The 25,089-nt window shown below is 42.2% G+C and overlaps 1 protein-coding gene across 2 annotated transcripts in view; it reads left to right on the forward strand.

Annotated features, from left to right (window-relative positions):
* The window catches only part of Megf10 (multiple EGF like domains 10), a 163,343-nt gene that overhangs the window by 30,116 nt on the left and 108,138 nt on the right, over positions 1-25,089 (forward strand). Inside the window, exons 1-2 of one of the 2 annotated variants that reach the window (XM_037197151.1) lie at positions 19,700-20,043; positions 20,156-20,288. In XM_037197151.1, coding sequence (XP_037053046.1) covers positions 20,173-20,288 — 116 coding nt within the window. In that variant the 5' untranslated portion in view covers positions 19,700-20,043; positions 20,156-20,172. Of the gene's footprint in view, positions 1-19,699; positions 20,044-20,155; positions 20,289-25,089 lie in introns of those variants that run through there. The other variant, XM_028891620.2, reaches the window with a different exon arrangement.

Consider the following 25,089-nt stretch of genomic DNA (forward strand, 5'->3'; position numbering starts at 1 on the left):
TGTTAGTTGAAACAAACTGACAGGATCTTGAATTTTGGCCCAGATTCAGCACAAGGAGGAAATATTTAGAAAACAGCTTTGTGGCCCCTGTTTACACTAAACTTCTCTGGACCACAGCATCACTGCCTGGGAATCAGACTACTGGACCAGCTCTCTTGCTAATGTCTATGCTCACACAAATGTCTATGAATTTGGGCTGGAGAGATGGCTCCGTGGTTAAGAGCACTTGCTGTTCCTTCAGAGGACCCTGGTTTTGTTCCCAGCACCTCTATGGTGGCTCACAGTCCTCTATAACTCTAGTTCTATGGGTACCACACACACACATAGTACTCATATATCATACATACATACCCATAAATTTGATTGCTGTCCAAGCTGTGTGCCAGGCTGGGGTTTCTGAAAAGGAAGTAGAGGAGAGAGCTAGTGACTTGCCAGAGATGAACTCGATATTGAGCCAGGCTGGAAAGTGTGGCCCATTACTCTACGTTCCCACCTCTGCCAAACCAGATTCCATATTCCGTAAGCACCACAAATACACAGTGAGACAAATTGGGAGTCGCAGGGCAATCAGAAGTGAGAATTACAGATAATGTCAATGAAGGAAGTGCCAAGGAAAATGGCTCTTAATTTTCCTGTCAATGCGATATTGTTCTCTGACTATTATGCAGGGCCAGCCAGGGTCACTTCTTGAATAAAAGGTCTGTCTGGACACCACAGGAAGTGGTGTTGATGATTCAGCTTGTGGCTCTTTATCTCTCAAGACAAAGCCTTATTTTAAGAGCCATCAAGTTGGGGGTTTGGGCTGTGGCTTCTTATATTTTCATGTATATGTATTTTGTGAGGAAGCCATGGAAAGCAGGCTGCCCAGTGTTTTGTTCTGGAGTCCTGACCAGACACAGCTTTGGCTAACGACCTTCTTCCAGCCACTACCCTTCCTCAGCTGTCTCTCCATATTTTGTCTGAAGTCTTCAAAGCATTTGAACATGTGGGTTTAAAACCACCCCGGGGAAAATTACTGAGACTCTCTTTCGGTAATGCCTGAAGCAAGAGATACCTGTGGTCACTCTCCATCCTGGTCTGGGTTAGTGGTTCAGTACTGTGTCCTTGGTGCAGAATGGCGGTTGAGTCACCAATGTCACTGGTTACTTGAGACATCTGGGTAGCATAAAAGTGGGAATACTTTGTGGACTTTCTCATTCTCATTCTTTGTTTAGGCGGGTGAGTGGCTTAGTCATGTGGAGAGTCTGACATTTGATGGATTTGATTTGTATTGTAGGGAGCATTTGGCACTCTAGTACACAAGTGCTATGTTATTTTAGAATGACTGTTTCTCCTCATGGGCAGAAGACAAAACTTGAAGTTGATAGACCCAGGTTCTGGGTTCCGGTGTATTCGACCCACAAACTAGCATTGTGATTTTGGTGGATCATGTTCACCTGGGGCCTCGGTTATTTCATCCAGATTTTGATTGGGGTCCCATTAAGGCTTTCCACTCAAACCTTCTGTTCTTCTATTTCTTAGCATAAGGCTTTGCAGAACGCAATGTGTATGGCATGCTTTAAAACCTTTGGGGAGCCAAATGGATATAAAAAGCGTAAATGCTATGTATCATTAAGAGGTATATTTTGTGTGTGTGTGTGTTATGTGTATGTGAGCATTCTTATGTGTTCACATATTCCTGTGTGCTTGTGCTGAGGGCTTTACTTGGAGTACTCCACTGAGCCTCAATAATGAGAATCTCAGTACTTGGAGGTTAACTGGTGACGAGAAGGGATCTGAGCATAACATGTCACCCCATGGATCTCTGGAATTGATTCTGCTGATCTGGCAGGGCAAGTGGGTGTCCTTTTCTTCCCTCTTGGCTCCATATGTGTCCCTCTTGAAACTGCATGCTAATATGAAGAGGGTAAACCTTTTTTCAGTTGGACTCTCCCACTAGAAACATCAAACAAACTCTCAATATAGCTTATTGATCCAAATGTAGGAGAGCAGGTAACATGGTGCCCATGGTCATGCCTATGATGGAGGCAGAATGCTTGATAAAACCCTAGAAGGATATTCATCATGTTAAGTCTACAATGCAAGCTCACTCCCCTAGTTGGGAAGCTTCCCTCTTCACATCGGGCTGCATTTGGGGTGTGAGCAGCAGCATCAGAAGGCATACACTTAGCCTTCTCATCACTATCCTGTGTTCTTTTGCCATGTACAAATACCTAAGATTTAGGTGACACTCAAGTGTCCCACTGAACACCAAAGATTCTTATGTCTCTTCTTTTCCTTAGCACAGTTTGACTTTTCCTTCGTAAAGAGAGACGTTGCCTTCTTCCATTGTTCCTTTTTATCTTTTGTGACAGTTTCATAGAGTCCAGTCTGGCTTCACACTGTATACACAGAATGAATTTTAATTTCTGGTCCTACTGTCTCCACCTCCCAATGCTGGAATTACGGGACTGGACCACCAACCACACTTAGTCTGTGCAGCGCTGAGGATAAAATCCAGGGTGTCCTTCATGATGTTGGCATTGACACCATAAACAAAGCCACGTTCCCCAATGCCCATGCCATTCTGCCGCTGTGGTTAAATGTTTCATGTTAAGTTGTTTTAGAGAATCCATCAAACTTGAAATGTTTTAGTTTCTCCAATCTACATTTTTTTTTAGCTGACTGGGGGAAAAATAGCCTTTTTGTAGTAGGTTAAGTTCCATGTTCGTGTTGGTAGTTTTCAGATCCTTCCACTCTTGGCTCACCTGAGATGAGGTTTCCTGTTTGGGTGTTTTCCTCCAGTAAAACTTAAGCAATGTCCTTGGTGCCTTTTCCATAATTAGACATCACATTCCCTCTCCCACTCACTTCCTTCTCCACTCCGTGTCCCAAACAACCTTGCCATTTGCTTTCCTCTAAGAGGCTGTTTTGCCTTGTGCTTGCTCTTTCTGGTTCCCCTGTCCATGATCTATTCTGCTCTATCTGGCCAGCCAAGGGCTCTCCAAAGCTTTTCCTTTTTCTTTCTTTCTTTCTTTCTTTCTTTCTTTCTTTCTTTCTTTCTTTCTTTCTTTCTTTCTTTCTTTCTTTCTTTCTTTCTTTCTTCCTTCCCTCCCTCCCTCCCTCCCTCCCTCCCTCCCTCCCTCCCTCCCTCCTCTTTCTTTCTTTCTTTCTTTCTTTCTTTCTTTCTTTCTTTCTTTCTTTTTCTTTCTTTCTTTCTGTCCTACTGAGGACTTAGAAGTACAGTTTAAACCCACATATGTATTTTGAAACTCTTTTTGACCCCAATCATGTTATATCACTTTGTCATACAAGATATTATACTTGTATTAGCTTGTAAAGTCCTAGAGGACTGAAGATGGCCTTCACCAAGATGGGCTAATTAAAATGATGAATATTTATGCATTACTAAAGGCTTTGAAATTTTCCACTGTTTTTGGTATGTGTGAGGTGGCGTTGAGGATTGAAACTAGAGCCTTCTGTATGCTGGGCCAGTGCTCTACCACTGGGCTGTATCTCTAACCCTTAAAACTTGTTGACAATTGAAATGTGGATTAAGTTTATATCTTCTCTGGTGTAATTGTGCAACTATCTAATTCACTCATTTAGATGATTGTTCTCGTTGGGCTCTAGCTATATACATGAAATAACAATTCTTAGAAAATATGCACAGAAATATTTGGAGGTTAGTGGTCATGACTTATGTAAGTCTCTTTCTCAGAAGATTAGAAGTAGCCATGAAGTGCTACATGATTATAGTTAGATATTCTTCATTCCATTTTTATAGCTTTTGAGTTGCCTTGAAATTATTTCAAAATAAAAAGTTAAAAATAATTTTAAAATATTAAACAGGGTACGTAAAGTTGGTCATATTCTGACTGTTTGGTTCTCTTTGCTGCTGAGGTTTCGGAGCTCCCTATGAGTTCTGGATGGCAAACACTTCTCAGGTGGACAGTTTGCTGACATTGTCACTGTTCTGAGGGTCAGCTCCACATTCTGTTGATTATTCACTGCCTTTTAATTTTCTGAGACTTCTTTGGTCTATTTTAACTTTTGTTTCCTGTAACTTTAAGAGGCTTGTCCAAAAACCAAACCAAAACACAACAAAAAGCCCTTGCTGATTCCAATGTCCCGAGTGAAACATTTCCCTGATGTTTTCTTCTAGTAGTTTCATAGTTTCAGTCTCATACCCTCTTCCCAGTCCTTCACTCTTATTTTGTTGTTTTCTGTTAACTGGTGAGACATGGGGGTCTGGTTCCCTCTTCTGCACACAAGTATACCATTTTTTCCAACACTGATTTCCATGGTGTCAGCTGTAATTACTCTTAAAAAAGACAAAACCCTTTTTCCTTTATTAACACCCTTTTCGTTAGTTCAGGTCTTAGCACTTTTATTGAAATCAGTTAGTTGTAGGTATTTATAGGCTTTCTGTTATGTTTGATTGGCCTACCCATTTCAGTATGTTAGTAGAAATGAGCTTGCTACATATGGCCTTTGTTATTTTGAAGTGTACGTGTATTAAGTCATATATCTAATTTGTTCAGAAATTTTATTATAAAGAGATGCCAAGTTTAATGAAATGTTGCTTCTATATCTTCTAAGATGACCACACATTTTTAATCCACTCAGCTGATGTATATTTCTGTGACGAAGTACATCTTGTTTGAATTGCATAATGTAACAGCCTTGCATCTCTGGGCACAGTCCAATCTTTGCCAGGTGCATCTCTCTAGGAACTCCTTATTTCTCCTAGGTCAGGATATTTGTTGGCAACATGATTATCCACAGTCATCTCTAGTGACCCTCTGATTTCCGTGGTGTCAGCTGTAATTACTCTTAAAAAAGACAAAAACCTCTTTCCTTTTTAAATTTCTTTTTCTTGGTCTAGATTAAAGCCTCTGAATTCTGGATCTTTTAAAAGACACAGACCTTTGCTTTACTTTTTTTTCTGTTGTTTTCAATATCTCATTAGTTTTGGCTCTGATTTTTATCATTTTTTTCTTCCACCATTTCCCTCCTTTTCCTAGTTTATTTCTTCCTTTCTTAATGATTATTACTATTGTTAGTACTATTATTTTACATCCCAACCACAGTTTCCCCTCTTTCCTCTCCTCCCAGTTCCTCCCCATACCTTATCCACTCCTCCTTTCCCTTCAGAAAAGGGCAGGTCTCCTGTGGATATCAACCAAACATGACATATCAAGATGCAGGAAGACTAGGCACCTCCCCTCATATCAAGGCTGGACCAGGCAACCAAGTAGGAGAAAAGGGGTCCCATAAGTAGCCAAAAAGAGTCAGAGACAGTCCCTCCTCCCACTGTTAGGAGTCCCATGACATACATGCAGAGGGTCTAGGTCAGTCCCATGCAGACTCCTTGGTTGTTGGTTCAGTCTTTGTGAGCCCCCTATGAGCCCAGGTGAGTTGATTCTGTGGGTTTTCTTGTGGTGTCCTTGGCTTCTCTGCCTCCTACAATCCTTCCTCCCCCTCTTCTGTAGGAGTCCCCAAGTTTTGCCTCATCGGTGAGGGTCTCTGTATCTGTTTCCCATCAGTTACTGGATGAAGCCTCTCTGATGACAATTGGGAGGATAGTGGAATATCATTAGGCATCATTACATTGACATTTTGTTGTTGTCGTTGGCCAGTTGTATTTGGTTTTATCCTAGGTCACTAGGATATCTAGCCTCTGGGTCCTGATACTTCAGACAGTGTCGGGGATGGGCTCCCTCTGGTGGCTTGGGCCTCAGTCTGGACCAGTCACTGGTTGGCTCCTCCCACAATTTCTGTGCAACCTTTACCCCAGCACATCTTATAGGCATTTTCCTAGTTTCTTAAGATGTAATGATAACTTGTTTATCTGTGATCTTTCTACCTTTTTTTTTTTTTTTTAAAACACAGTCTCCCTATGTAGTTCTGGCTGTCCTGGAACTCACTATGTAGACCAGGCTGGCCTTGAACTCACAGAGATCTGTCTCCCTCTACCTCCTGAGTGCTGGCATTAAAGCTGTGTGCCCCTATGACCAGTTGCTTTTTTGATGTGGTTGTGAATTTCCCTCTTAGTTTTGCCATGTCTCATATTTTAGTATGTTGTGTTCCTATTTATTTATTTCTTAAAATTCTAATTTTCATATTTATTTCTTCCTTGATCCATTGATCCTTCAAGAATGGGCTGAATTCTTTTATTTTTTTTTTTTTACTTCTAATTATTGTATTGTTGTCAGAGAAGATACTGTATTTCTTTCTTTTTAAGTACTGGAATCAAGCTTAAGGCTTCATGTGTGTCTGGCAAGCACTTTAACATTGAGCCATATTTCTAGTCAATGATTTCAGCTTTTAGAAAGTTTTGAAACTTATTTTGTGGTCTAGCCTTTGATCGATCTAGAAAATGTTTGATATGCTGCTGAGAAGAATGTGTATTCTGCAGTGTTGACGAATGCTGTATAGATATGGATAAAGTCTGTGGGGGACTCACCCTTACTTTTTCTCCCAGGGTAATCTTGAGTAGGGAGAAGTGAGAAATATTTAGATAGAAATATAGAGGAGAAAGACAAATAGAAACACAGAATAGCCTCAGAAGGACCTTCTGTCTCTGCTAAAGGGCTATTTATAGAAATGCCAAGTGGTGGAACAAAAGACCTCCCCCAGCACAGCCAAGTGAAGACCCTTCAGAACACTTGGTAACCATGCACATGGTCAATCCATCCCCTTATGCAGTCCTGCTAGGTAAAGTAAGGTCAGATCTCACTAGGAAAACACTGTAGACCCCAACAATTCCCTCTTCTTAACAATTTAAAGAGCCTCCCCCAGGCCCTTCAGATAAATCCAGTCTGTCTTAGGTCATCCCCTTCAGCCAGACAACTCTTACCCATCTTGGAGGTACACTTTCCATCAAGTCCCCTCTGGCTTAGGTTGGAAAGCTGGCAAGAAGACCATTGCCCGTCTTTGACTATCAATCTCTGGCAAGAGGGGTTACTGAGCTTAACTCAGCTCTGGCCCATGTTTCTATTGAGCTTACAACCATCCACAGCAATCTCCATAGCAGCCACACCTCCCAGTAAAGGAGTAGAGGATGATAAAGATGAAATTCCTTTTTTGTGGAACTGGTCTAAGGTGATCACAGCCTTAGCTGTGCCAAGCCCTTTTTTTAAAAATCAATAAATTCTTGATGCAAACTGCATCAAATAAACTACATTAAACTTAAAGATTCCCTTAGCTTCACCAAACTCTGGTTCATTAATATCAATATAATTCTAGTATGAACAGTACTATACACATTTACAACTATCATGACTATTTACTATATGTATTTACACTTCTTACAAACCTACATCACTATACATATTTAAACTTACATTCTATAGGATTACTTTATAAACCTTGGCAAACATCAAGAAAAGATTTCTTAACTAACATCTAGAAGATATTCCTTAACATCTAGAATATATATATATATATATATATATATATATATATATATATATACACACACACACACACACACATATATATACACAATATGTATATTGTTTGTTTTTTCAAGACAAGGTTTCTCTGTGTAGTTTTGGTGCCTGTCCTGGAACTCACTCTGTAGCCCAAGCTGGCCTTGAACTTACAGAGATCCATCTGGCTCTGCCTCCTGAGTGCTGGGATTAAAGGCATGCACCACCACTGGCTCCCGGGCTAGAAGATATTTCTTAACTAAATTATCACTATACATATTTACTCTTTTTACAAGCTTAATTCAAAAGGCAGCTCTATAGGACCAGTTTACAAACTTTATCACACATCTAGAAATGATTTTTTAAAAGAACTATTTACATTATCTTCCAACAAGACAGAGTACATAAATCGAGAATCACCACAGTTAAAATTGCAGGTGAACTCAAAACTGTTCATTTCTGAAGTTCACATTCAATCTTGATAACCTCCTTAAAGTTCTCCTGACAGTTGAAACCAGAGCCTAATTTGACAATGGCTCCCTTCACCCTGTGATTTGATGAGTGCTGTTGCTATGGAGTTGTAACACTTTCAACTAGGGGGCTGTAACACTCAGGACAATGCCACTCCCCCAAAGTCACCTTTCCCCGTCAGGCTTTCTCAGCCGTTCCGCAAATGGCAGAAATGCGCTCAGCGGCAGATAGTTTCTAACTGGTGGTTGTCCTGTTACCCAAACTCCTCAGCCGTCTGGAGGTCTCCTTATTCTTCTGCTATCTCCAGACTCCAAGATGGAACCTCAATATCAGGGACATCAGTTCCACTGCTCTTTTACTCCAGTTCTTCTGGAGGAGCGTCATTGGAACCAATATCCCTTTTTTCTAAACTCAGGCCACCAGCAAGTTTCTGGGATACAAATTTCCCTCTTCTTAATTTTTTAAAAGCTTCTTTTTAAGATTACCATGAGTTCTTTTAATGATGCCAGCGTTTCCCTCTTGTATCTTAAGCATAACTCAATCCCATAAGTTTTTTCCATACCCAAAGCCGTCTCCCAGTGTAAGGACCATTTTCCCTTGTTTTCTAAAGGGTTTTAAAGTAATTTGCTGATAAATAGTATTACTGTTTTAACTATCTCCTGAGAGGCAAGCTGATTGTTTGTTCTTAGTGTTGGGGAAATAAAGCTAAGCTTTCTAGCAGCACTTGGGAAAAAAATGTTTTAAGCTGAATTTTTTGGGCAGCATTTGAAGGTTTTGTCCCTTTGTATTTGCCTTTTCTCAGTGCTGGCTTGCCTATGCTGTCTTGCTTCTATGCACTGCATTTCCCAGGATGCCTTTTGGGTGCTTTGGTTTCCCTTACATGGTTTGTTTTCATACTTTTGCTTTTAACATGGGAGGATTTTGAGTCAAGATTTTGCTTTTTTATTTTACCATGGGAGATTTCTGTTCTCCTTGAGCCAACATTGATAGATGTATTTCCTTCACCTGACATTGTCCCCAGAGTGGGGTCACACCCACCCACCTGCATGCATTTGGACAGGCATTTTGGTGCCAGAAGCAAAAACCCTCTGGGGTTGCTTTCCACCTTTACCAGGTCAGTGAAAGAAAATGAAAGTACTTAAAGCAAAGCTTTTTCAGAAAGGTCTTTTCCCTGATAGAAAAGAGAGCTTTTTCAGAGAGAATTTTGGGAACTCAAGGCCTGCCTTCCTCTTTGCAGGGAGGGTTTTTAAAGCCCCCACTGCTTTCTACATGCCAATAGCCCCTCCCCATCGCTCCAACTTTTGGGGAAGCTGTCCTTGCTTCGGGTTTCTGCCTATACTTTCCTGAACATCGAGAGCTAAGCTCTAGCCTCAGGGGACTTCTGGCTCAGGTCCAGAGTATCTGCTGTTTTTGTAATACCAGCTTGAAGGAGAGGACAGGACTAGTAGAGAGGATTTGCCATATCCAAGAGGTTTGTTTTTTCTAAGAGCCATTACAGGCAATTTTCCCATACTGATAATGTTGTTTCCAGGTGAGTTAAATTTTTGCCCTTATAGAAAGAGAAAAAAAAAATCTGAGAAGTGAAGACTTGAAAAGCTTTTTAGTCTTTTAGAGAGATATATTGCTAATTTTTTTTCCAAGAAAGCTTTCAATTTTTGAGAGAAAAAGATCACCAAGTTTTCCCAAGACTTCTGTTCTCTAAACTTTTGGCTTCATGGCCAAGAGGAAGTTAATTCTGATGGTACAGTGTTGTACAAGTGTTCTCAGGCACTACTGGCAGAGTGGAGAGTTTTGTTTCATTCACATCCACCTCTGGGAAAATTTCTTTCATCTGCCACTTGGGACTTCGAATTTAAGCTGTCTACAGGTCAGAGCTTCCAGAGGAATCTTTTTCTGCCTGTTTGATAGTTTTTTTTTCTCTGATTTTTGCCCTAGGATTTTGCGCTCACAGTCCCATAGCTGAAAATCAAGGACCTGTTTTCTCTGTCTTGTTGCATATCTTATCCATGGTTTTCCTTATACTATATTTCTATATTCTACTTTACATTTTCCCTTTTTACCCTAATTTTTTTCTAATTTTTATAGACAGAAATTAACAGAGAGAGAAAGAAAGAAACCTAGATAGAGAGAGGTACTTGCCGCAGCCTTACTACTATCTTTGGCATTCCACAGCCTCATTTTAACTCCGAAGAATAAAAGCCCCTGCCTCCACTTTCACTGCAAAACTGGACATGTCCAACGGCTTCCTGCAGGGCCAACTCCCCAGCTTTTGCCAAGTCCCTGTTTCTGGTACCATCTGTGGGGGACCTGCCCCCACTTTTTCCCCCAGGGTACTCTTGAGTAGGGAGAAGTGAGAAATATTTAGATAGAATTATAGAGGAGAGAGACAGAAACACGGGATAGCCTCGGGAGGGCCTGGGTCAAAACCTACTCTACCAGCCCCTTCTCTCTCTGCTAAAGGACTGTTTATAGAAATGCCAAGGAGTGAAGCAAAAGACCTCCCCCCAGCACAGTCAAGTGCAGCCCCTTCCAAACACCTGGTAACCATGCATGTGGTCAATCCATTCCCTTATGCAGCCCTGCTGGTCAAAGCAAGCTCAGATCTCACTAGGAATCCTCTGTGGACTCCAACAAAAGTCCATTTGGTCTAGGATACAATGTAACTCTACATTTTTTTTTTTTGTGTGTGGATGTTCTATTCATTGCTAAAAGTGGGGTGTAAAAATCCCCCACTATTCAAAGCTTTATATATTGCTCAATCAAGGAATATTAATATAACTACTAATAATAGTTGGCAATTCCTTCAAACTTAGGAAAATAAAACAAGCTTTATTTTGTAGATAAAAATTAAATAAGACCTTGGAATCCATTATTCAGTATTCTATAAATAATCTAAAGTACAGAAAACACGAGGAACACTCCAAATTCTTATAAGTTGGGTTAACATTTTTTTTGTATCAACACATATTAAATGGTTAGTGTTAAATGGTTGGGTAATCTGGGACAGTGCTTTGTGTGAAAAAACAGCAGATGTGCCTCAAAACACAGTCATTGGTGAAGTCATCCCTGTGGGCACAAAATAACAGATCATAATTAGAAGATGATGGACCTTTGCCAGGAGTTAGAATGTAGGAAAAAATTTTCAGAACCATCATGGGTAGTTTCTTCTGTTCACTACTGCTACTAAGTTATTGGCAACATCGTAGACATTATTGGGAAGTATTTCAGACAGAAGACAAAGCAATTTTAGTATGGAAATACTCAAAAATAGTCTTATTGGTTAACTCTTACAGCATAACATTACCTCAAACTCAGTTGCTTAAAATAACAAACATCTATGACCTCCTAGCTGCTAAGGGCCAGAAATTTGGGGTAGCTGAGCTGGCAGTTCTGGTTCAAGGTCTCATGATGTTGTAGTCAGTATGTAGGCAAAGGCTACAGTCATGTGAGGGCCCAATGGGCATTCCACATCCTGGGTGAATATGCAAGCTGCTGTTTGCAGGAGGCCTCCATTCTGTTGTGGGGTATCCACCAGAGAAGACTGCTTGGACATGAATTTAAGCCAAAAGAAAGTCTTTATTAGCTGGCCAGTGACTACACTAGGTGTTTGAGATCCCAGTGTAGCCCTCAGCCTTTCTCACAGTGAGTTTTTAAGCACAAAATCATGTTTTGGGTTGACATACTTCAATAAAAAGAACAGTTAGCCAGAAGTAGAACTGCAGAAGCCATAAAGCAAAGTTAGTACATTTAGAAACTTTCTCAGAACTGTGGACTCTGATGGAGCAGGTATTTGTTTTCATTTTGGCAGGTGGTACTGTGTACATGCTGAGTTTTATGGCCTGAATGATACTTCCATCATGGAGCCAATTGTACTAAGGTCTAGGGGTTGGTCCTAAAGGCTTGTTACACAATCTTTACCATGTCAGTGTTCCTTTAGGCTGCTTGAGTATCCTAAAGATGAGACCATTCGTTTCTCAAGAAACTGAGATCCAGGAAGCAAGATGAAAGGTCAGTGTCTTTATGGCATACATTTTAGAGTTTTACTGTCCTCTTTCAATCACCTATTGATTATACAAATATACATGAGTGTGTGTGTGTATGTGTGTGTGTGTGTGTGTGTGTGTGTGTGTGTGTGTGTGTGTGTTGGGGGGGTTATTCAATGTAGGGACCATAGAAGGGTACCATGGAGGCAAAATATAGCAACAAATAGTGATTATAGTTAGAGCACAGTTGAAACAAAAACAGAGTCACTTCTATAAAGAGATAGGAGAGATTTTTCTTTTTTTAGTGTATAAAAATAATGACTCTAGTTGAGAAGAATGGGTAGGAATGTCATTGGGGTATATTCGATTATGAGAAGTTTGAGAAAGTAAGTTTGATTTTACTTACTAAATTCTGGAATGAGAACGAATATCTAAAATTTCCTATTCTAATAAAGAAGAGATGTGTTTTGTTTGTTAGCATGAGATACCCTGAATCCTAGAAAGTATAACCAGGATTCAGAATGGTTAAAACCTCAAAACAGCTCTCTGTTACATTGACTATAATTTCATTATTTCCCCGGGCTATCCTTTCTTTCACCATTTTCTCACTTTCTGTTCTGGAGGCTTACCCCAGGAAGGTCATTTGACCTCACGCTGACTTGCAATAACCTCCATCCATTCCTCACCTCCAGAGGATTTGCTCCCTTGGTGAGGCTTACCAGTGCTCTCTATTCATTTCCCTAACACCTCATTCTTCGACTATGCTCCTGCTCAAAGACTTCAAGTGAGTTAGACCAAAATAGAGTGACAGGAACACCATGGTTAACCTGGTAAACAGCTCAAGACTCCACCATCCAGCACTGCCCCCTTCCTAACTCTCCACAAATCCCTTCCAAAACCTTCTCTTTTCTACCCCAAGGGTTGGCTCACACCTTTCTCTCTGTGACCCGTGACCCTTCCTGGGATTTTCATTTATCCAAAGGCTTCTTTTATCAGGTGTGGTGCTGAGGACCTGCCAGGTCATAGGTGTTGCAGTCAACTCTGCTCTGTCTTAATTGTCTGGCTTCCATGGGAGACATTTAATCTCAGTGCTCCCCTTATGGATGTAACAGACCCACCCCAGAGCCACTGAGACTGTGTGTGAGGTACCACCCAAGGATCCCTAGTTTCTTCTCTTTCTAAAACCAATGCTCAGTTTAACCTCTCTCATGAGCCTTCACAGCTTACATTGATCTCCCTTCCTTTTTAAGTCCTGGGAAACCACTTCTAACTTGATTTGTTGGGCAAATAGCCATATATATCTTATCACTTTCCTCTTTAATGAATTTGAGGTTCTAAGGGCAGAGGCCATGACTTCCTTACAGGTCACAAAAGTTCCCATACTTTTCTGAATATGGGCCTGAAATGATTATTATTTATGAATTTCCCCCCATGTATTGTGAGTGAGGGGTCCCTAGGAACACTGTAGAAGGCTTCCTAAGGTTGATGATTGGTGGGCCGCCAGGATCTTCTCCAAACTGTTCCTTAATTGTGGGGTTGGCTGGTTAAGTAGATGGAGCTGTAACCCACAGTTCCCACAACAGCCTATTCCTGTCTTAACCACAGCCTGCACCAGGCTGTGGTGTTCAGTTTGTGGCCTTTTCTGTGTGGGTTGTGAGCTGCATCACAACCTGGGTCATCAAAGCCTTGTCCTGTTTTGCTCAAAGTCCCTAAGAAATATTGAAACCATGATTAAATACTTCCTTTGTACTTATATGTAGGGGCTCGAGGGTGCTTGTTACTGAATTATGTTTCTGAAGTAAGGTTTGATGGTGATAGCTTCCTTTTACTAATGCTGGTGGCTATAAACATTTAGCTGCCCTTCTCACAGCCATTCTAGGCATACTGTTTGACTACCATAGAACTTGCTAATCTTATTTAGAATACCTGTGTTAAGTCACAGGATTTGATTTTAGCAAGCTAATACAAATAATAACCCCTTCTCCACCAAAAAAAAAAAAAACCAAACAAAAAAATTAGACATAGCAAATATAGAACTTAAAAGAGCAGTGATGCTTGGGCAACAGAATATACTGTCAGCATAACTAGCTTTGTGCTATCCTTTAGATCTTAAATGTTCCCTAAAGGCCCATGTCATAAAGGCTTATTCTTAAATGTGACACCATGAAGAAGCAGCAGAACTTTTGAGGGACGAGGCCTCGTTATTGGGGGTGCATCCTTGAGAGGGATGTGGGACCCTGATGTCTCTTCCTTTCAAGCCATGCTATGAGCTGAGTACCCTCTGCTATGTGTTCCAGCCATGAGGCACTATGCTGCCGAAGGCCTAAGAGGCTAATTATCAGTTATTAACTGAAGCCTCCAAATCTGCAAGCCAAAGCAACCCTTTCCTTTGCCATGTTGATCAACCTTGAGTGGTGAAACTAGGACTCCTGACGGTGACTTCCATATTCCTTTTTGTCTGCCTGGCTGTATTTCCGTGGAGGTCCTCGTCTGCGCTTGTTCTTAGGACAGCCAGCAAACATTACCAGCTTAGTATCAACACATTGAAGCTGGTCCGTGGGTACTCTCTCCGTGGGCTTACAGGCCGTGAGACACATTGCGCATTTCCATCTGCATCATATGAGATCTAACCGCAGACGAGGGGGCAACTGGTGGTGGGAAAATAAACATTTTGTTTTTGTTTTTCGAGACAGGGTTTCTCTGTGTAGTTTTGCGCCTTTCCTGGGACTCACTTGGTAGCCCAGGCTGGCCTCGAACTCACAGAGATCCGCCTGGCTCTGCCTCCCGAGTGCTGGGATTAAAGGCGTGCGCCACCACCGCCCGGCTGAAAATAAACACATTAATCAAGAAATTAGTTTAGGATCAGAAGCTTGGTTCAAGAGCTTATTTCTACATGCAAACTTAATAATTCTAGGGCAGTGATAGATTTTAGAGCCAGGAAGGGTTATCTAGAATCATTTATTCCTCTGTTGTTACAAACATAAATTAGCAAGTCAACACCCCATTATTTCTCCATGACACACTGATAAAGAAGCGCCACCTATTATTAGAAGCCATACTCACTCGGTGCATGGGTTTTATTCACCCTGATTATTTATGATGGCTTCTGTGTTTGAATGAGCAAAGCTTCCAGGCAGCAAGAGTTAACTCGGCAGGCTGTTTCCTCGCCCTAATAGTAGCGTTTTAGCAATGCTAATCAGCTGTACTGATTTTCTGTTTTGATTTTTCCAGAATAATTAAGTGAATGATCTGAGATGCAATCAAGTTTGGCACTAGGGGGTTCATGCAAATGACTTATTTTTTTTTTTCTACATTTAAAATTTTGTTAAATGGAATTGTAAAGAAAGTTATTCGAAAACGAAGACCGAGTGGGTGAGGGTGACTTAACACCCAATTTAGAGTTTTAAATGTACTTAAAATGTCTGTTTTAATGAAACACTCACCACTTGGTTACCCTTTCAATGTAAATAGTGCTGTCTATAAAATGTATTTTTTTTAATTTTGAAAGAGAAAATATTGGGAAATTTTAGTATAGGTTGATGACACAGATAGGAAAAATAAGGAGAAAATGTATTGAACTTTTCCTCCTTCGAAATAGGCAGAAATGAAAAAGGTACTCACGGCCATTTCCAAATCTATAGAAAAATAAATAAAATACAGAAAGCATATGCAACGTTCTGTTAACATCTCCTGAAGGTTGTAGACCAGCGCTTTCAGTAAATAAGTCAGAATAAAGGGTAACCCAGGTTTCTGACTGCAGTGAAAGCTCATGTTTCTATAGTAATCTCTAGTTTATTAGCATATTTATGAGATCTCTTCTCTCTTCACTGCACCTAAAACATTTGAACGATTTCTCAAAGAGTTTTAACCAGCTAGGTGCATTTGTGTGATTTCCTGCACCTTGATCCAGCAATTGTCCTGGCTTTAGACATTTTACTCTAGGACACAGATTATCCTGGAAATCAGCTGGTGCTCTGATTTTAATTAGGAAAATGCTTTGAGATGAAGAAGCCACATTTTTATATACACAAACACACAGACACAAACAAATCTTTTTGAAAATAGTATTTTAATTTTATAAGGTTTTGTTTCAAAGAACTCATATATAATGCTTTTGTCATACCATTTTTAAGTATTTATTTTGTCTTTAATCATTTTTAGATCATTTTTTAATTTAATCATATGTATGAGTGTGCGCCTGCATCCTCATACAGACCTTTTAATGTATTGATATTTTCCCTTATACAAATGTCACCTGCACCATGCCTTTGATAGTTCTGGGTGCTGAATTTTAAAAGCAAAGAGCAACTGAGGCAGTAGCTTGACTGGTGAATCAGTTACTGTTCAGACATGAAGACGTGCGTTAACAATCCTAGTATCCAGATGCAGTAGCTGCTGAGGACCATGTCTGGGTCTGTGGTCTTACTGTGGCTGGGGTCTGTGTTGAAGTCCAAAGCTGGCGATGCCAACAAAGGTCACACTGAAGCCTGGGGTTGGGGTCACAACCTGAGGCCTTGGTGGTGTCTGGGAGCCATGCTGCTGGCAGAGCCATCCTGATCTGAGTGCTTCCAGGCAGAGCCAGGATGTTGTCTGGGCCCGAGCTGTTGCCGAGGGCCATGTCTGGGTCTGTGGTCCAACTGCAGCTGGGGTCTGTGTTGATGTCTGTGACCTGTCACCTCAGGGGGCCGTAGGAACCATGCCTGATGAAACCAACACTGAGGTTGACCTGTAGACAGACAGACAGACAGACAGACACTCACCACACCTATCCACAAGCAAGTAAACAACAACAACAACAACAACAAAATAACTCAAGCAAAGAGAGCAAAGCAAGGAAAGACGACAGCAGTCTGCCTCGTTGGCCAGCCCCTCCCAGAGATTATTTGCCTCGGGTGCAAAGGAAAGAAACTGGACGATTCATGACACAAGTTATACATTAAAAGAGAACACACAGAGTCTTTCTTCTTCTTGGCAGTTCCGTTAGCATGCAGCAGTTTCTGAGTTTACAGACTAAACAGTTCTAATTAGTAAATGAATGGTTTGATTTGAAATGGTGGCTCAGGAGATAAACTTCGCAATATGGGGTAATTGTTTATGAGTCGTTGGCAGATTACCGTTAACCAGCCTTCATTTGGTCTTTGAGGGAAAAAATGAAATAGAGTGTGCATATTTCACACTTCATTGAAGGAAAAATACTTATCCTGACAAAGAGAAGCTATGGAACAGAAAAAAAATGAAAAAACCTCTCTCTGCTTATTTGTTAGACTCAAGGTTTTCTTTTTCTGGTGGGCAAGGGAAACACTAACCACGATTTCAGCTGTAAAATGGGGACAGTCGGAGCCCCTGCTTCCTGGGCAAGTTAATGTGATGATGACGTCATTGGCATACAGGCCTGTGCTGTGTGCAGCCTACGGTAGCAGAGAGGACATGGTGGCTGTCTTGCTCAGCATGAGTTATCATCCCATTCTCCACAGAAGAGCTTCTTAGATGATATGACATTGAGCTGCAAAACCCACTGCTCATAATGTGAGACAGTGCGAAGTATCATTAGTTTGCACTGATTCACAACTCATAGTTGGGCTACCTAATTAGGCTTCAAATATTGGAATTATTTAGTGACTACCCTTTTAAAAGATTTCACAGCCTCTCTTGATGGCTTACACTGTGTTTAATTATCCTGCAGATTTGTGATGTTTTCCTTCATCCTTAAATATTTCCACTCGATTTCTCTCTTGTGGTGTCAGAGATGGGTAACTTGCTAGAACAGAAGGTGCTTAAAGCATGTGTCCTTGAGGCCAGTCTTGACCTTGAAGAGTTTAATATCCTTCATCCCATCTGTCCTCCTGAATCTGAAGGTTCTATCCTATCTCAGTTTTTAATTTTTTTCTGCTATGCTTATTATTTATTTATTTATTAAGTAACATTATTAACCCTGATGACTACTCAAGTCTGCAATTTCAGCTAGTTGGGAGGCTAAGGCAGGAAGGTTGCAAGTTCAAAGCCTGCATGGTCTTCAGAATTGGGTCAAGACCAGTCTTGGCACTTTATCAAGAGCCTTTCACAAATTTTTTTTCAAGTTAAAACCATGCTGGGAGTGTAGCTTAGGGCTGAGGGGCAGAGCTCTTACCTGGCATGCGTGAGACCCCAGCTACAACCCCCAGAATCATCAAACAAACTAATAATGACAAACAACAGCAACGAAATGATGAATCTTTTCAAACCACCAAGTTGTTATTTAGCACACTTGATTCCCTGCATGAAAACTTCTTGTGGTGTGAAAAGTTCATATAACTTCTCAAGATGACAGCTGTCACCCAGAAAACAACTGCTTTGATCAGACAATCTGGCCTCTTGTTGCTAGTTTTCTGTAGGTATGACAATGCTTATCTTCCTCGTAACCTGCAACGGGTCAGCGATTTCTAGTTCCGTGTCCATTTCTATGATGTGTTGATGACACAGGGCACTAAGGAAGCCTTTTGTATTGAGTTGTAGCCAGGGAAGGAGTGCATGTGATTTCCTATTGCATGTCACTACAGCTCCGAAACACTCATGCCTGGTGCAGTGTCTGCAGAGTGCAAGGCTGATAAATGCTCGTTGGTGGCTTTGCTTGAATACCCAATCAGAGCCTCAATCTTAGGATATCCAAGCTGAACCCAGTGGTAGGTTGACTGGGTCCCCGAGGGCCAAATCCCAAGGCTTCCTCCTTGATTATTCCTACATACAGTGACCAGGACATGTTGATTCCATCTGCTAAAACGCTTCCAGAGTCACTCATGTCCCTGATAACCAATGTTGCTTTCCAGTTCACTCCCGGTGGTCTGTCTGTCTGCTCTTTGACAGATGTGGAAGGAGTCACTCTTTCCGCACACTTTAGTAGTGTATGAAGTGAGGACACGACCTCTCGGAGGTATGGTTGAGGGGAAGATTTTTATTGTAGATATGAGGGAGAGTACAACCAGAGACATCTGGAAGAGTTCAGAGCAGGGAGAGAAAGCAGTAGACTAAACATGGCCAGCAGGCTGGACCACGACGTGAGAGAGGGTTGGGGAGAGCGAGAGAGAAAGAAGAAGATAAGGGAGTGTGTGCAGACAAAGGAGACCAAGAGAGAAAGTCAAAAGGGAGGACCAGGACAGCACATGGCCAAAATGACAGGGTTACATGGGAATGAGAAGCCGGGGGGGGGGGGAGCGGGGGGAGCCCACGGGCTGGAGATATTTAGGGCAGGGGTGGGATGAGAAGAGCTAGGATGCCCCATGGACTCTGGAACATGTATTTGTGATGCTGAGAGAGCCTGGAGGTCAGCTTGCATTTTGGTATGCTAGCAGGCACCACTGTTAGCCATTGGTTCAGACTTCCCTTTGGGCATGACAAGTAGCTCCTTGTTGTGCTTGAACAAAGCCTCACACTTTACAATAGCTTACAGAACCACTGTGATATGCCCATAGCCTCTCTCTCTCTCTCTCCAGCTATTGTCTTTCTCCTACATAAATTAACTGAGCTCCCTAAATACACCTCTTTACTCTCCCTCACCTCTTTACCCCTTTCTTAGAACCTGTATCTTTTCCTGCCTCCTACCGGCTTCTCTGTTTTCCAGGTTTCCATATATGTTGCTATCATAAGCTTGAGCTTTATTCTCTTCAACACTGTGTCTAAACGGATTTACACTTTCCCCAGGTGTCCGCATTTTCAGAAACTGCTGTAAGATAGTTGATTTGGTTTTTGAAGCACTCTGTGAAGAAACTTGTGTCACCAAGCACCTCACTGGGCAGGAAAGGGTACTAGCTGTGCAGTTTTTGGATATCTGCATTTTTGTTGTGCCCAGGATTGAGTGGCGCTCCTTGCACGTGGAATGAATTGCTTTACGCATCTCAGCCCGAGGCTGAGGTGCCTTTCTCTAGGCACACTCAAAGGAGCCTCTGTTTTATCATGCGCTCTTGGGACAAAGGAGGCCAGACTCCTCTGCAGGCCCTCTTCTTCCAGAAGGAACTATGCCTGGCAAGAGAAGCTGTGTTGCTCTGGTGGGTTTCTTTAACGTCAGCTGGCGTAGATCAGAAGAGCTTTTGTCAATCGATGATCTGCACATTTTAGTCACTCACAAAATGGCCGGCACACTGCACCACACAAGAAACGCCTCTCTCTCCCAGCAGGAACAATCTGGTGACCCAGCTTTTTCAGTAGGTGGCTTGTGTGTGTGTGTTTCAGACCTAGTGACAACTGGCACTGAGGCCCCTGCAAACAATTCTGTTTGGTGACTTTAATGCAACTCCATTGTTTTTCTTCCTGCAGATTGCTCTTCAAAGAAAATGACCATTTTCTCAAACTCCTGCCTGGGCCTCCTCTGCTCATTGTTGTGCTGTTGGGTGAGGGCAGCATCCTCTCTGAACCTGGAAGACCCCAATGTGTGCAGCCACTGGGAAAGGTAACTGTTCGGAAAGCAGCCAGAGCAGTCTATTCTGTTATCACCATAGGCCTGATGCATAGAATGGAAATTTGAGAAGACACTTTGAAATAACTTTCCTGTGAAAAATCAATTTAATAAATTGAGTCATGTTACTGCCCTTGGAATGCATAGTGTGTGTGTGTGTGTGTGTGTGTGTGTGTGTGTGTGTGTGTGTATGAACATCTGGTTCTAACATGGGTACAGTTATAAGATGGAGGGAAACATTAGTAGCTCAACTAGAGTTTGGGTGGAAGTCTGTAAGCACTTATCCAGAGGTGGTGATTTGAGGAGCTGGACCCATGCTTGAGAATGTTGAGTGAACAGTGGGAATGTAGCGTGGGGTAACATTACACTAACACATTGAACTGCATGGGATTAAGACAGTTGTGCTGTGGGTAGCTTGGTGGTCTGAGCCAGGCCTTGTCCAGGCCTGGTATGGCACAGTACTGCAATCTCAGCTCCTTACAAGGCTGAAGTAGAAGGATCACAAGTTCAGGCAAGGTCTGCCATCACTGCAGAATCAGTTTAAAGTCAGAGTCGGCAATTTAACAAGACCTAGTCCCAAAATGGGAGTGAGGTTAATGTGGGGCAGGACTGTAACTCATAGAGCACTTGTCTCAGGTTAAATCCCAAGCATCAAACAAACTGAGGCTTGATTTTCAGATGAACAGGGAAGAACGCATGGAGACATGGAGGTAGTACCCCTGAGGTGCTCTGGAAAATGTGAGTGGATAGCAGTTTGGGGGTGGGGAGTGGGGTGAGGTTTCTTCTACAGATAGAAGATAGCTTAGAACTGGTGTCTTGCAGATCACTCAGAACTGCAATCAGAACAGTCAGTGGGGCATTGGAGAAGGTAGCATCAGGTAGAATATGGAGGATCCAGGTGGGCAATTCATAGTAGGGAATACGAAAAACGCACAAAACAAGAGGCCACCCTTAGGGATCCCCTAGTTCCTGCTGAAGCAGAACCCGCCAGCCCAAGCCTGCCCTGTGCTGGTGCAGTGTGGCAGGGGCAGGCTGCACTGCTCTCAGGAGGGGCCTCGAGAAAGATCACGATCGATCGCTACCCCAAAGTAACCAAGCCTTCATCAGAAGGTTTAACCAAGCAGACTGTGTCCAGTACTTAGACCATGATGTGCATCTGTACTGACTGAAGCACCAGTTCTCATTGGTGTTTTTACGTCACCGTCAGCACCACGATCAACACATAGCAGAGTGCTGGAGACATACAGGTGTCTCCCACCTCACATTACACTTTGGAACCAGAGCTCGCTGCCACCTCTGTTGGCAGCATAGAATCTGGGTAACAAAACACGATTACTTTATCAATTAAGTGAATTTCCAGATCATGAAACTTCATGCCATAGAGAAAATAGGTAACATAAGGTTGTATGAACTTATGGTAGTAACAGTGTCATATAGAATGAAAGGAATAGGCACCTACTAATTACCTTTATTATCTTAATAGTGCCTTCCTAAGACATTTCAGTAGGGAAGTGTGCAATAAATACTTACTGAAAGAGTAGGAACGAGTCTGGAATGCAGAGGTGTGTGTGTGTGTGTGTGTGTGTGTGTGTGTGTGTGTGTGTGTTTGTGTGTGTGTGAATGTGCATTGTATCAAACTTAGAACCACAAGGGACTAACTGCAAGTTAAACATCTTGGTGGTTGGTGGCTTTAGGTGTGAGGAACAGTTAAGCTTGTGAGATGCTGGGAGGTAAATCACTGGATCTTGAAAATGTATTGACTGTGATGTGAAACTGGTCCACCAGAACTTAGAGCCTGCAGCGTGTATCGTTGCCCATGTGGAAAACCAGGAGAGGGGAGCTGAGTGAAGAGCACATATGTTCGTGTGGTCTGACGGCGTTGGGCTTAGGAACTCAGGCAGAAACCCGTGCCTGGGCATGGCTGGGAATTTAGCATTGGGAAGTTTAGCATGATGAGACAGGAAGTTGCTGAGGGGATGACCAGAAGGAATGTGGGATCTTCCAACCAGAACCGTTTGGAAGAGCAGATTTGACTGGATTCCTTACCTACATTTGAGCAAAGCTATCAACACTCCACTGTCTTGTCTTGTTCACCAGGGGTAATTCCCACTGTCTGGGACATTGTGTGTGGCATGTATTCAGTAGACGATTATCGAAAAGTGGACCTATGTTCTGATTGTGAATGAGATGGCCAAATATGGATATGGGCATACACAGTGAGAGAGACAGGCCACAGCACTCTGCACCTAGTAGAATCTGGAGTCGATCCTGAAATAATCACTGAGAGGGAAGGAGATGATAGGAGCCCCCAGGGATATGGGTTTTCTACCTGCTACGAGAGAGAAGACCAAAGTCACAGTCTCCTTGTTGATAAGTGGTTTCTTCAAGATGATGATTCCTAGAAAAGGTATAAAAAAACCAAAGTGCTTTGATAAAATAAAAAAGGTTAGATCAATTTAAGATGACCAAATGAAGGGATCTGAGATGGCTTAGTGGCTAAGGGCACTTGCTGCCAAGTCTGAAGACCCAGGGTCAATCCCTAGAATCCACACTGTGAAAGGAGAAAATCAATCCCTATAATCTGTCCTCTGAACTCCATATTCGTACACACACACTCTCTCTTACATATACATACATACACACTTACATACATACACACTCCTTCTCACACACACACATATACACACAAGCTCACACATGTGCACACATACATACACATATACCCACAACACACACACACATACATTATACATACATATATATATGTAAAAATTCATGAAGGTGCAGGTAGTACATATATTTAAAAAAAATGCAAAGAGGAGACTAGTTCCAAGGACATGGTCTTGGTAGCAGAGCTAGAGTGGGGCACATGCTAGACTGTTTTCCAGTGAAAACCACCTGTACCCTGAGGTTTAGAGCCAGGAAATGGAACCTGCTTTCCCAGAGTGACCTTGTGGAAGACGTGCTCTCGGGCTTCACCAGCCCTACAGTGTCAAAATCTGCATCTTAACAAGATGCATGTGTATGTGTAGATAGACCTTCCCTTTGGAGAAGCACAAACACAAACCCTGCGTCAGGCCCTGCTAGCTGCATCTCCACTGATCTTGGAACATTTACTTTCAGATCGCGCCATGCCTTGTTTTACTGCAGCAACTGTGGTTTTAGGACATTGCACATAAAACAAAAGAACAGAAAATTAAATCCTGAAAAATGTGCGGGGGGGGGGGGGGGGAGCCTGTGAGCGAAGGAATCCTCCCCGGCATCCTTTTGGAAAGCGAGCAACTCTGAAGCCCTTGGCTCCCTCCCATCCCTGTGCTTCAGGAATTCCTGCTCTTTCAACTTGATTCTTATCAAGATGGCGTGAAAGAGAAGAAATGGCTCCTTTCCCAAACCCCCAATTAGTAGTACAGAAGTGGTAGTAATTGAATCAGCAGTCCTGAAGCGAGCTGAGAGAAGAAATGATGATTATTACCATATCTGATTAAAGTAACAAGATAATTCAGGCAGATAAAATGTAATTAACCACTTTGGAATGTGCCCAAGTGATGATGGCTTGCCCCCTCCTGTTCTGTGACCTTAAATTAATTCCTGCTGGGGTTTCTCCCTTGTGAGGCTTAATAGGTTAAAATCATGATGATATGTTTCTGTGTGTTTGAGGAGATTAAACAAACAAGCCACAGAAAGCAGAAGGATCGAATCCCTTTAGCAGAGGGGCTTTCTTGCTCACTACTTGGGTTTAAAATGTGGAGTGTTCTAGGGTGACATCTGAGAAGGGGCAATGTGAGAGGGGCAGGATTTGTCAAGGCCTGATGTCAGTTGTTAGTGTTGACTCCTGACTGGCTCACCAGCATTGGAAGCTCATGTAACTCGTGATGGGAAGTAGTCTAGATGGAAGTATATTAGTGATGAGAAGTAGACTAGATGGAAGTGTACTTGTGATGGGAAGTAGACTAGATGGAAGTGTACTTGTGATGGGAAGTAGACTAGATGGAAGTGTACTTGTGTTGGGAAGTAGTCTAGATGGAAGTGTACTTGTGATGGGAAGTAGTCTAGATGGAAGTATATTAGTGATGAGAAGTAGACTAGATGGAAGTGTACTTGTGATGGGAAGTAGACTAGATGGAAGTGTACTTGTGATGGGTTATAAGTATTATGATGAGAAGTAGACTAGATGGAAGTGTACTTGTGATGGGAAGTAGACTAGATGGAAGTGTACTTGTGATGGGAAGTAGACTAGATGGAAGTGTACTTGTGATGGGAAGTAGTCTAGATGGAAGTGTACTTGTGATGGGAAGTAGTCTAGATGGAAGTATATTAGTGATGAGAAGTAGACTAGATGGAAGTGTACTTGTGATGGGAAGTAGACTAGATGGAAGTGTACTTGTGATAGGAAGTCGCCTAGATGGAAGCATACTTGTGATGGGAAGTAGACTAGATGGAAGTGTACTTGTGATGGGAAGTAGATTGCTGTGGATGATTGATTGATAAATAGAACACTGATTGGCCAGTAGCCAGGCAGGAAGTATAGGTGGGACAAAGAGGGAGGAGAATTTGGGGAAGTAGAAAGCTGAGGCAGGGAGATGCTGCCAGCCGCTGTGATGAAAAGCAACATGTAAAGTACCAGTAAGCCACGAGCCATGTGGCAACTTATAGATTAATAGAAATAGGTTAGTTTAAGTTATAAGAACAGCTAACAAGAAGCCTGAGCCATTAGGCCATACAGTTTAAATAATAAAAGCATCTGTGTGTTTATTTGAGTCTGAGAGGCTGCTGGCCTGGGCAGGACTGGAGATAG

Source organism: Peromyscus leucopus, chromosome 19, assembly GCF_004664715.2.
Source record: "Peromyscus leucopus breed LL Stock chromosome 19, UCI_PerLeu_2.1, whole genome shotgun sequence".
NCBI classification, from domain to species: Eukaryota; Metazoa; Chordata; class Mammalia; order Rodentia; family Cricetidae; genus Peromyscus; species Peromyscus leucopus.